Source organism: Patagioenas fasciata, chromosome 1 (genome assembly GCF_037038585.1).
Source record: "Patagioenas fasciata isolate bPatFas1 chromosome 1, bPatFas1.hap1, whole genome shotgun sequence".
NCBI lineage: Eukaryota > Metazoa > Chordata > Aves > Columbiformes > Columbidae > Patagioenas > Patagioenas fasciata.
The window spans coordinates 1,355,495-1,367,954 of NC_092520.1; the positions used below are offsets into that span (position 1 = coordinate 1,355,495).

Genomic DNA, 12,460 nt, shown 5'->3' on the forward strand with positions numbered 1-12,460 from the left:
AATGATAAGACAAGGGGCAATGAGTATAAACAGGAACACAGGAGGTTCCATTTAAATTTGAGAAGAAACTTGTTCCTGGTGAGGGTGTCAGAGCCTGGCCCAGGCTGCCCAGGGAGGTTGTGGAGTCTCCTTCTCTGCAGACATTCAAACCCGCCTGGACCCCTTCCTGTGGAACCTCAGCTGGGTGTTCCTGCTCCATGGGGGGATTGCACTGGATGAGCTTTCCAGGGCCCTTCAACCCCTGACATTCTGGGGTTCTGTAATTTCAGCAAATTCAGCTACTACGTGATGCAAAGTGGACAGCATCCTAAAAATCACAAAATCTTCCATTTCTAACTGATAGATTCTATTTAAAATGTATTTATTTAAGGTAAATACCTGATACAAACCTTCAATTGGGCTGATCCAGTGATCTGTGTAAAATCTCATGGGTTGAGATAAAGACAGTTTAATAGAAGTGGAAAGGAATAATGACAATGATGGTGATGTAAGAATATACAAAACAATCACTGCACAACACAATCACTCACCACCTACTGACCCATCCCTGACCCACGGTCGCCCTATTCCCCTCCCCCCAGTTTCTATACTGGTCATGATACCATATGGTAAGGAACAGCCCTTTGGCCACTTTGTTTCAGCTGTCCCGGCTGTGCCCCCTCCCAGCTGGCAGGGCACCAGAAGATGAAAAGTCCTTGACTGCTCAGCAACAACTCAAAACATCCAGGTATTAGCAACATTCTTCTCATTCTCAGTCCAGAACACAGCACTAAATTTGCACGGTTACTTGGAAGAAAATTTACTCTATCCCAAACAAAACCAGGACATCCCCCCACAGCAGCCTCCAGCGCCCCACGGGCCCCTCAGCAGCAGATTCAGGGGGTGCCGGGCTGCGGAGGCGGCTGCAGGCTGGGGATGTTGTGATTGCGCTGGTGAGCCAGCATGATCCCCTCCTTCCGAAACCGCTTCTCGCAGACACCGCACTGGAAGGGCTTGGCCTCTGCCTGCCCCCCTGCTGGGGATGCACCTGTGCTTTCCTGCCCACCACTCTTGGGCATAAGCCCTGGCTCCTGGTGAACACACTGGTGTCTATTCAGGTGCTGCTTCTCCCTGAAGCTTTTGCCGCAGTCTGTGCAGGTGAAGGGTTTCTCTCCGGTGTGGATGCGCTGGTGGATGGCGAAGGTCGACTTCTCCCTGAAGTTCTCACCACAATCCTTGCAGGTGAAGGGTTTCTCCCCGGTGTGGATGCGCTGGTGCCTCAGCAGGCTGTCCCTGCGGACAAAGCTCTTGCCACAGTCAGTGCAGGTGAAGGGCTTCTCCCCAGTGTGGATGCGCTGGTGGATGATGAGGGTCGACTTCTCCCTGAAGCTCTTGCCGCAGTCACTGCAATGAAAGGGCTTTTCCCCAGTGTGGATGCGCTGGTGGGTGCTGAGGGCACTATTATCCCTGAAGCTCTTGCCACAGTCAGTGCAGGCAAACTGAGTCTCCCTGGTGTGGACGCACTCACGGATGATTCGCGTCGCCTTCCCCCTGAAGCTCTTGCTGCACTCGGTGCAGGAAAGGGGCTTCTCCCCAGAGTGGATGCGCTGGTGGCGCACCAAGTGCTGCCTAAGGACAAAGCTCTTGCTGCATTCAGTGCAGGTGAAGGGCTTCTCACCACTGTGGATTTGCTGGTGACGTATCAGGTGAGGCCTCTGGACAAACCTCTTGCTGCATTTGGTGCAGACGAAGGGCTTCTCCCCAGTGTGGATGCGCTGGTGGATGATGAGGGTCACCTTATCCCCAAAGCTCTTGCTGCAGTCACTGCAGGTGTAACGTTTGCCCCTGGTGTGGATGTGCTGGTTGTTGATCGCGCTCTTCCTGTCTCTGAAGCTCTCACCAGAGTCCTTGTAGGGAAGGGGCTTTTCCCCGGTGTGGATGCGCTGGTGCCTCAGCAGGCTGTCCCTGCGGACAAAGCTCTTGCCACAGTCAGTGCAGGCAAAGGGCTTCTCCCCGGTGTGGATGCGCTGGTGGCTGATGAGGTTCACCTTCTGCCTGAAGCTCTTGCCACAGTCAGTGCAGGTGAAGGGCTTCTCCCCGGTGTGGATGCGCTGGTGCTTCAGGAGGATCAACCTCTGGGAAAAGCTCTTGCCGCAGTCAGTGCAGGTGAAGGGTTTCTCCCCCGTGTGGACGCGCTGATGCATCAGCATTTTTGCCTTCTGAGTGAAGCTCTTGCCACAGTCGGTGCAGTGGAATGGACGCTCACACATTTTGCTCTGCACATGGACATCCAGTGCCAACTGGCTCTTGAAGATCTTGTCGCAACTGGGGCACGTTGGGGGGATCTTCTCCAATGACCGGGGTTCTGGGTGTGGGGAGAGGTGGAGATGCTCTAACCGGTCTCCCTGGTTCCCACCTGGCTGGTCACAGGCAGAGCTCCCCTGCTGCCTCCTGCCTGGGTTTGGCATCCCCGGGAGCAGAGCGGTGGGTGTCAGCAGCTCCTTGGGAACCCCCTGGGCTTCCCCCTGCATGCTGGGGCTGACGGCTGCAGGGGAAGAGAGATCGGGGTCACTGCTGGGGACAGGACGGGCGTGTGGCACCCATCCCCATGGGGAGCGGCATGAGACCCTGCCAGCCCCACACCTTTCATGGTGCGTGGGGCACCTGCAGGAAGAGGGCAGTGCAATGTAAACCCCCCACCAGGCCCATGACTCCCCAATACCCACCTGGCACAGGGCTCTGGTGCCTCTGCCACTCCCCAGGGGGCTCTGGCACACACGGTGTCTCTTCTCGCTCCATCTTGCAGATGATCTCTGGCTTAATGCTGGCCCAGCCTGTCCGGGGCACAGAGAGAAGCCCCCTCTCCCGCACTGCCGGGACAGCAGCACCGGCCCCCGCACCCACAGCCCCAGCATCCCCCCCACCCCGCTCCTCTCTCCTGCCCCTGCCAGGCTGCGGCTTCAGCCCCCACATCCCTGCCCCTACAGCCTCCTCTCGCCTCACCCCCGTCACCTCGGCCACTCTGCTGCACACAGGACACCTGGGAACAGCTCAGAGCTGCGCCTGGGAGGTTTAGACTGGGTGTGAGGAAGCATTTCTGTGCTGAGGGGGTGGTCAAACCCTGGAACAGGCTGCCTGGACAGGCAGTCGATGCCCCAAGATGGTCCCTGTTGGAGAGGCATTTCAGACTGCCTGTAACAACACGCTGCAGCTTGTGGTCAGCCCTGAAGTGGTCAGGCAGTTGGACTAGATGGATATTGAAGGTCCTTTTCAACTGAAACAGTCTGTCCCATCCTATCCCATCTCATCCCATCCCATCCCATCCCATCCCATCCCATCCCATCCCATCCCATCCTCTCTCCCTGGACCGCTCTCCACAGGAGGCTGCCTGGCAGGGTCAAACCTGCAATTGCAACCACCACATCAACTCTTGGACAGCCTGATAAGGACTTCAGCTCAGTTAAAGAGGTGAATTCCAGCATGATCCCAGCCCAACATCACCAGAGAGAGTCCTCACCCAGCGAGGCGACCATCTCGTAGTTCCCCAGCATCACCTCCCGGTAGAGCTGCCGCTGCCAGCCCAACAGCTTTGCCCACTCCTCGGGGGAGAAGTAGAGCGCCACGTCCTCAAACGTCACCGACATCTGCAGCAAGAAGCACACCCGGCTCAGCACACCCCACCGCATGGTTGCTAAACAGCTTTGCCAAAATCATCAGTTGCTGAGCAGGGCCCCACTGGAACCAGGGGCTCTGGCAACCTGTGGGCAGCGCTGGGAGAATTCGGAGAATCCTGTGCCAGAGAAGGTCGGGGGAGAAGGGGCAGTCTCGGCACATCGGAGTGGCACAGCAGGGCGATCCGGGCACAGCAGGTCTCTAGGCAGGGGAACACCCCACCAGCTGTGCTGGATGAGAGGCAGCGCTGGCAGGTTTAGCAGCAGGTTTCCCCTGCTCCTGCCAGATATAGGCACCCATGCAACTTGGCCAGTCCCATGGCCATTTTGCCGTTGCTGCACCACAGCACTAACCATGGCAATCCCAGCCCGTGGTGGCCACGAAGCCATAGCGGTGCCTGACCCCCACCTTGCCACAGCAGCCTGGAGCCCGGCGCGTCGCTGCTCTCGGCAGGGAGATGGAGGCCCGTGCAGTTATTGATCTGGGAAGAGGGAGGCGGGATGCTCCGGATTCCACACGAGATGCCTGTCCTGTCACCAGCCGCACCAGCACAGCCAGGAGAGATGGTCCCTGCAAGCACAACATTGTCATGAAGAAATCAGGGCCACAAGTTCACTCACCTGCCCACAGCTGCCTTCCCCGCACCCGGAGCCTTCACAGCTACTGGGAAAAGGACCGACCCAAAGAGCATCGCCCACCGACCCAGCCAGCTCGGGGCAAAACTTAGAAAAAGCCACAAGCAAAAAGGGGTATCGGAAGCTCCCGAGTACCCAAATCTTCCTCCGGTGCCCCACAAGGGCAGCAGGAAGATGAGCGGGGGTGTCCCGGGGGTCTGAGCACCCGGCCCGGCCCCAGCCCAGCCCTTCCCAGCGCCGGGGCCGCCAGGGCCGGATCCAGGGGGCCCGGGCGGCTGGGACACGGAGCAGCGTGTCCGCGTTGCACGGGGGCCACGGGGCGAGCCGGGGAAAGGCCGGAGCGCCGGGGGGAGCCGGGCCCTAAGGGGAGTCCGGGGGGGTCCGGCAGGGCTGGGGGGCGGCCGGCGGAGGGGAGAGCACGGGAGAGGCCGTCGGGGCCGGGGTCCCCTCCCGGGGCCGCCCGCCGCCCCTACCTGCGCCGGGGCCGCGCCGCCAGCCCGGCACGGACAAAGGCGGCGCCGGGAGCCGCCGGCAGCGTCAGCCCGGGAGGGCCGCCCGCCGCCGGTGCAGCACGGGAGGTGTAGTCCTGCCGCTCCGCCCCGCTCGGCTCGGGGGGGCGGGCACCGGCAGCACCGCTGTGTCCTTGCGGCCCCTGTGTTTCCTCCTTATCTCTGGGACTGGTCTTCTAGGTCCCCTCGTCACCACTGAGCCACGTCGAGATAAGTGCACAGTATGCAGTCTGGAATTCCAGCGAGCCTGGTCCTCATGCTATGTTCGGCCATTCACGCTGAAATAGTTTGTTCAAACAAAAGAATACAGCTTAAAAAATAGAATACAATTAAAATGTTGAGTTTGATTAAAGTTATTCTGCATCAGTGGGCTGGACAAGTGGGCTGAGAGGAACCTCATGAAGTCCAACAAGTGCAGAGTCCTGTCCTGGGGAGGAACCAGCGCAGGCACCACCCGGCTGGAAGGCAGCTCGGCAGAGAAGGTCCATGAGCACGTTGGCCATGAGCAGAGGTGCCCTGGGCTGCATCAGGAGGAGCGTGGCCAGCAGGCCGAGGGAGGGGATCCTCAGCTGGGAGAGCTGGGGTGTTCACCTGGAGAAGAGCCGGCTCAGGGGGATCAGCCACGTCCAGCAACACCTGGGTACCCTTGGGTGTCCTCTCTTCTTATGAGTGGGAGATGCATATTTTGAAAGCATCATTATAGACTTTGGGGATCGCTTGACTATGAATCGGCCATGTAGTAACTGAACTCCCAAAGGGTGTCCAAATCTGTGTTTTATAAAGTTGTTGGAGTGCTGAATAATTTTGGATAAACCCCATTTCTAGTTGGTTCTGCACTAACAGTTTCAACTAGAATAAATCCTGTTAGGAGCTTATCGCTTGTCGAAATTGATTTTGTGGGCGCCTCCATGACAAATGCTCATCCCCAATAGCTGAGATACTGGTCTGTACAGGTGGGGAGGAGAAGTTATCCTTGAATTGCTGGAATCTCAGGACAGTTTCTCAGCTGACCTGTCTGGCACTTTCTCCACAGTGGACACATTGTCACACCCCACCCAGAGGTGCTGAGTGGGGGGAGAGGCGACTCGCTTCGTGGGTCACCTTGGTTGGAAAAGAGTATACACAATACTTAAGGTCCGTAAACATAAGGCTTTTATTTTGCAGCTTGGCCCTATTGGAAAATTATTTGATGGCTGAGGGATTTATGTGATTTAAGTTCAACCAGTAAGCATAAAAAGTTTGCAGCACATGTGGGGCTGGTAAATCTTACGTTAATATATTACTTATAAAAAGGTAAGCAAAAGAATACAGGAAAGAAAGAAGACAGAGAGATGTCGCCATCCTTATTGAAGAGAAACCGCCAAATTAATGTATACTGTGATTAAGTTACAAAGGTTGTACCCATCATTAACCAACTGACAGGAGATGAATGCTTTCTGACCACCTACAAAACCAGGTGATATTTTTTAAGTTTTAGAACCTTCTGCATGACAAGAAGGAGACAGAAGATGAAGTGCTACATTGTTTAGAAGCAGAGTGCTTAGTTCATATTTAATCAATAATTAATAGATTTATTTTAAGTAAGAAACTAAACAATTATAACTAACATCATCAATTATTTCTTAGTATATTGTAGGTAAAAATTTTCAAAAATTGTAATCCATGTATAATAATTATGTGAATATAAGCAGCGCAAGAGCACCCAGTCTTTGGAGCGCTTATGGAGGATGATCCCCAGCATTCCCCAGCGCTGATAAAATAAAGAATGCCACTTAACAGTATGATTGACTCTGCTGTTCTGTTTATTTCTCCGTTTCATTACGGCTGTGCTTTGTGTATGATGTGGTTCATACTCTGTGATCCAGTTGCGTGCAGCGTCCTCCGGTGTCTTGTTCGGTTCCTGCGGTGAGACTGGTGGGTCATCCTCAGGATGGGGGTGGGCAACCAGTGCTGGCACAGCTGGGCTTTTTACAAACCTGTGCATTGCCTGCTTGCATAACCTTTGTCTTTTGCATAGGCATCACTGGCGAGTGATTGTGAAAGATGGAAGAGTCCTGAAGGCTCTCAGGCCTCGGGTTCTTGGCAGCCTGGGTGCCCTTCAACACAGCCCCCACCTCCTGCATCAGCCAGCTGGCCTTTGCCTGTGGCTCGTTAGCTTGTCGTTGAGATGTAAATTGCAATTCACCTTATCATGAATTGTCCCATCTCCTGCTACTAGGGATGTCCCATGCCCTGGGGCTGGATGTTGCAGAATTGATTTTGCCACAGCGGCTGAGACTCTACCCTTTCAGTCTCTGACAGGCACAGGCCAGTAGGAAAGAAGACAGAGCTCCTTTGTCTGGCTGGAGTTGGCCAGCCAATTCATCCACCGTCTTACCCTCACTGTCTTTACAGAACATTACTGCCAATGGGCTGGCATATGAGGACAGTGCACTCCGTAGAAACTCCTGCCACGTGGCTTCTGTGCATTGGACTTCACCTGGACCTTTTGGAATCATTATAAATCACCTCCAGCACAGCTAATTCCCGAAAGCACTGGATACTTCTCTCCAAGGTGGTCCACGTGCCTGGATGACAGATCACATCTCCCTTGCCTTCATTTCCCACACACCTGACAGAAGTCACCTCCAGAGCCTGAGGGTTTGTGTCTTTTTCCCAGTCACCTTGTCAATGCCCCATTCCCAGACAGGGATCCCAGCTGCTCCACTTCCCTACCCTCTAATTCCAGGATACTGGCCCCGTTGTCATAGACTCCTAGAATGTCTGGGGTTGGAAAGGACCCACAAGGACCATTGGTCCAACTCCTATCCTGGCATAGGATAACCCCAGAAATCCCACCATGTGTCTGAGAGCATCGTCCAAACTCTTCTTGAATATTGTCAGGGTTGGGTTGTGCTTGCAACAGTGCTTAGATCACTTAAGGCAAAGTGTGACTTAACAGAGTTCGATGTCAAGGTTCACTCCGGTACTTCCTGCATGGGGGAAATATGCCAAGGAGAATCAGGTGAGAGTTGGTTTAGAGTGATTTATACAGGGACAGGAGATGTGAAAGGGTAGGGGGAGGCCCTCCTGTTGGGTCACCAGGTTCAGAATGGAACCCCTTGCCCTCCAAACTCCTTCTCAGAGAGGAGTCCGGGTGCTGATGGATCCAAACTTAGATCCAGATTTGATCAACCATTCATCTCTAAAAGATGAAGAAGGTAAGGGAAAGCAGGTAAGGGATTCTATGAATTTACAGCCAATGGATTATACATGCTCACCTGATTCTCTACATCGCTTGCCTTGAGTTTCAAAGTTGCATCATTCAGCATCTCAACCTGCTCACCTCCCCTCCAGGGCCTGGTGCCAGGTCACTCCAAAGTCTGGATCCGAGGTCTCTTGAAGCAACCTCTGAGGCATCAAAACTCATAGAAATAAACAATTCAATGGAGTGGTCCGTCAGAAGGGTCGGTGGGAGCTGGGTGCTTTCACAGAGCTGCCGAGCCCAGCATAGAAGTCTCTGGTTAATTATACCCTCGCAGAATATTTACTTGACACTCATGATGGTTCAGTCCAATAGTAATATTTGAGTCTGGGGTCTTCTTGGCTTTCATTGGATCCTTATCTTGTTTTGCTGCAAACTTTGTTGATAGTCCGTAGCTGCTTCGTACTGGCCTTCAAGACGTTATTTGGCTCAAGTAGGTCCTGGTTTGCTCGATAAGGTACAAAACAGGCCTTATCGTGCAGGTTGATGGTTTGTAGCTGCTTCCTTTTGCTCAAGTAGACACAAGTTCAGAGAATGTGGGCAGAACTTTACAACACCCAGTTTAAGATTTCAACAAATTTAGCTACAAAGCAACTCGAAGCAAACAATATAATTAAAATCACACAACCTTATGTTCTAAGTGATGCATTCTATTTAAAATATATTTATTTAAGCTAAATAATACACATCAAACTTAAATTTGATTCATCCAGTGATGTAAAACTCCTGGGATGTGACAAAGACAGCTTAATAGGATACAAGACGAGGGGAATAATGAAAATGATGATAAGGTAAGAACATACAAAACAAACCCTGCACAACACAGTTGCTCACCACCCACTGACGGGTGGCCAGTGTGTCCCAAGCCATGGTGACCCCGGCCAGCTCCCCAAATTTCTGTACTGACCATGATGTCAGATGGTAAGGAACAGCCCTTTGGCCACTTTGTTTCAGCTGTCCCCGCTGTGCCCCCTCCCAGCTGGCAGGGCACCAGAACCTGAGAAGTCTTGTTCAGCAAGGACTAAAACATCCAGGTATTAGCAACATTATTCTCATCCTCAATCCAAACCACTAAACCAGCTACTGGGAAGAAAATTTACCCAGTCAAAACAAACCCCACAGGACATCCCCCCACAGCCACCCCACAGCAGCCCCCAGACCCCACAGGCCCCTCAGCAGCAGATTCAGGGGGTGCCGGGCTGCGGAGGCGGCTGCAGGCTGGGGGTGCCGTGGGTGCGCTGGTGAGCCAGCATGAGCCTCTCCTTCCAAAACCGCTTCTCGCAGACACCGCACTGGAAGGGCTTGGCCTCTGCCGGCCCCCCTGCTGGGGATGGACCCTCCCTCTTCTGCTGGACACCCTCCAGCACACGTCTCGGGCCCTGGTGCACCTGCTGGTGTCTCTTCAGGTGGCCCGTCCGCATGAAGGTCTTGCCACACTCGCCATACTTGTAGGGTTTCTCCCCTGTGTGTATGCGCTCATGGACGACGAGGGTCCTCTTCTTCCTGAAGCTCTTGCCACACTCAGTGCAGGTGAAGGGTTTCTCCCCGGTGTGGATGCGCTGGTGATTCAGCAGGTTCTGCCTCCGGACAAAGCTCTGGCTGCAGTCGGTGCAGGTGAAGGGCTTCTCCCCGGTGTGCCTCCGCTGGTGAATCAGTAGATATTGCCTCTGGGCAAAGCTCTTGCTGCAGTCACTGCAGGGAAAGGGCTTTTCACCAGTGTGGATGCGCTGGTGGATGATGAGGTCGGTATTATCCCTGAAGCTCTTGCTGCACTCGATGCAGGGAAAGGGCTTCTCCCCAGAGTGGATGCGCTGGTGGCGCACCAAGTGCTGCCTAAGGACAAAGCTCTTGCTGCATTCAGTGCAGGTGAAGGGCTTCTTCCCACTGTGGATTTGCTGGTGGCGCACCAGGTGATGCCTCTGGAAAAAGCTCTTGCTGCAGTTGGTGCAGGTGAAGGGCTTCTCCCTACTGTGGATGCGCTGGTGTATCATCATTTTTGATCTGTAAATGAAGCTCTTGCCACACTCAGTGCAGTGGAAGGGATGCTCACACATGTTGTTCTGCACGTGAACATCCAGTGCCGGCTGGGTCTTGAAGATCTTGTCACATTTAGGGCACATGTGGGGGCTCTTCTCCAATGACCAGGGCTCTGGGAGTGGGGACAGGTGGAGATGCCCCCACAATCCCCCTTGGTTCCCACCTGGCTGGTCACAGGCAGAGCTCCCCTGCTGCCTCCTGCCTGGGTTTGGCATCCCCGGGAGCAGAGCGGTGGGTGTCAGCAGCTCCTTGGGAACCCCCTGGGCTTCCCTCTGCATGCTGGGGCTGACGGCTGCAGGGGAAGAGAGATCGGGGTCACTGCTGGGGACGGGACGGGCGTGTGGCACCCATCCCCATGGGGAGCGGCATGAGCACCCTGCCAGCCCCACACCTTTCATGGTGCGTGGGGCACCTGCAGGAAGAGGGCAGTGCAATGTAAACCCCCCACCAGGCCCATGACTCCCCAATACCCACCTGGCACAGGGCTCTGGTGCCTCTGCCGCTCCCGAGGGGGCTCTGGCACGCACGGTGTCTCTTCTCGCTCCATCTTGCAGATGATCTCTGGCTTAATGCTGGCCCAGCCTGTCCGGGGCACAGAGAGAAGCCCCCTCTCCCGCACTGCCGGGACAGCAGCACCGGCCCCGCACCCACAGCCCCAGCATCCCCCCCACCCCGCTCCTCTCTCCTGCCCCTGCCAGGCTGCGGCTTCAGCCCCCACATCCCTGCCCCTACAGCCTCCTCTCGCCTCGCCCCCGTCACCTCGGCCACTCTGCTGCACACAGGACACCTGGGAACAGCTCAGAGCTGTGCCTGGGAGGTTTAGACTGGGTGTGAGGAAGCATTTCTGTGCTGAGGGGGTGGTCAAACCCTGGAACAGGCTGCCTGGACAGGCAGTGGATGCCCCAAGCCTGTCCCTGTTTGAGAGACACTTGGACAACACCAATGCCCTTCAAAACATGCTGTAATTTGTGCTCAGCACTGAAGTGGTCAGGCAGTTCAACTAGATGGATATTGAATCACAGAATCACAGAATATCAGGGATTGGAAGGGACCTCAAAAGATCATCCAGTTCAATCCCCCTGCCCGAGCAGGAACACTTGAAGGTCCCTTCCAACTGAAATAGGCTGCTCCATCCCATCCCATCCCATCCCATCCCATCCCATCCCATCCCATCCCATCCCATCCCATCCCATCCTCTCTCCCAGGATCGCTCTCCACAGGAGGCTGCTTGGCAGGGTAAGAGCTGCAATTGCAACCACTATTTCAGCACTTGGGCAGCCCTTTCAAGGTCTTCAGCTCAGTTAAAGAGGTGAATTCCAGCATGATCCCAGCCCAACATCACCAGAGAGTCCTCACCCAGCGAGGCGACCATCTCGTAGTTCTCCAGCATCACCTCCCGGTAGAGCTGCCGCTGACAGCCCGACAGCTTTGCCCACTCCTCGGGGAAGAAGTAGAGCGCCACGTCCTCAAACGTCACCGACATCTGCAGCAAGAAGCACACCCGGCTCAGCACACCCCACCGCATGGTTGCTAAACACCTCTGCCAAAATCCTGCCAGTGCCGGGTAGGGCCCCTGTATCATCACAGTGCTGTGCCCATCCCCAGAGAGTGAAGTGATGTGATGGGGAGACAGGGCACAGTCTCGGCTACGCTGGCATAGGTCCCTAATCTGCCATGAGCAGAGGAAACCTGCCTCTAGGCCTCTAAACTTTGCCCCTCTCCCTGCAGAGCTGGTGGGGTTTCCTGCCGCACAGGGTGGCAGGCGCCTGCGTCCCCGCTTGTGTTACCTCTGCGGGGGAGCTTAGGTCCTACTTTGGAGATCCCCCGGCCGAGAGGGAACTAAAATAAAACTTGCTCTTTGCAAATGCATTTGTGGCCCGTCCCAACAGATGGGATGAGGGATGAGTTAACTCTGAACGCGACACACGCCCTGACTCAACAGATGAGATCAGGTGTGAGTTAACTCTGGGTAATTCTGTGCGGCAAGGCGAAGTGAATGACAGACAATCACTCCAGGGGTCCAATTATGAATTTACTATAAGCACATGGTGGTACACAAATTACAGCAATCAGTGACTTGGCAAAAGTATGCTATAGTACCACAAAACTTATCAATACATTGACAGCAAAACCCTTCTAAAAGCAATGGATTGGCAACAATTAGTAACTGTAATGCAAAACTTAACGAGACTTTAGCAGCAGAACTTACAATGGTATTACTTTATATGTTTAAGAAAAAGGAAAAGAGAGAAAGAAGAGGCAAACTAAGATATCAGAAAGAGAAAGGGAGAGAGAGAGAGACAGAAAGGGAGAGCAAGATATCACCACTCCACAGGTACATCGGTCCCACGACGACCTCCGGAGCGGGATACGTGCTGAAGATT

General features: G+C 54.5%; 1 protein-coding gene across 2 annotated transcripts in view; it reads right to left on the reverse strand.

The window, feature by feature from the left end:
- Positions 1–344: 344 nt before the first annotated feature.
- Positions 345–12,460, reverse strand: part of LOC136110859 (uncharacterized) — a 55,973-nt gene continuing 43,857 nt past the window's right edge. The window contains exons 1-5 of one of the 2 annotated variants that reach the window (XM_071809336.1): positions 4,422–4,855; positions 4,060–4,221; positions 3,497–3,623; positions 2,706–2,813; positions 345–2,524 (exon numbers count right to left, since the gene is read on the reverse strand). In XM_071809336.1, coding sequence (XP_071665437.1) covers positions 876–2,524; positions 2,706–2,813; positions 3,497–3,623 — 1,884 coding nt within the window. In that variant the 5' untranslated portion in view covers positions 4,060–4,221; positions 4,422–4,855 and the 3' untranslated portion in view covers positions 345–875. Of the gene's footprint in view, positions 2,525–2,705; positions 2,814–3,496; positions 3,624–4,059; positions 4,222–4,421; positions 4,856–9,485; positions 10,039–12,460 lie in introns of those variants that run through there. The other variant, XM_071809551.1, reaches the window with a different exon arrangement.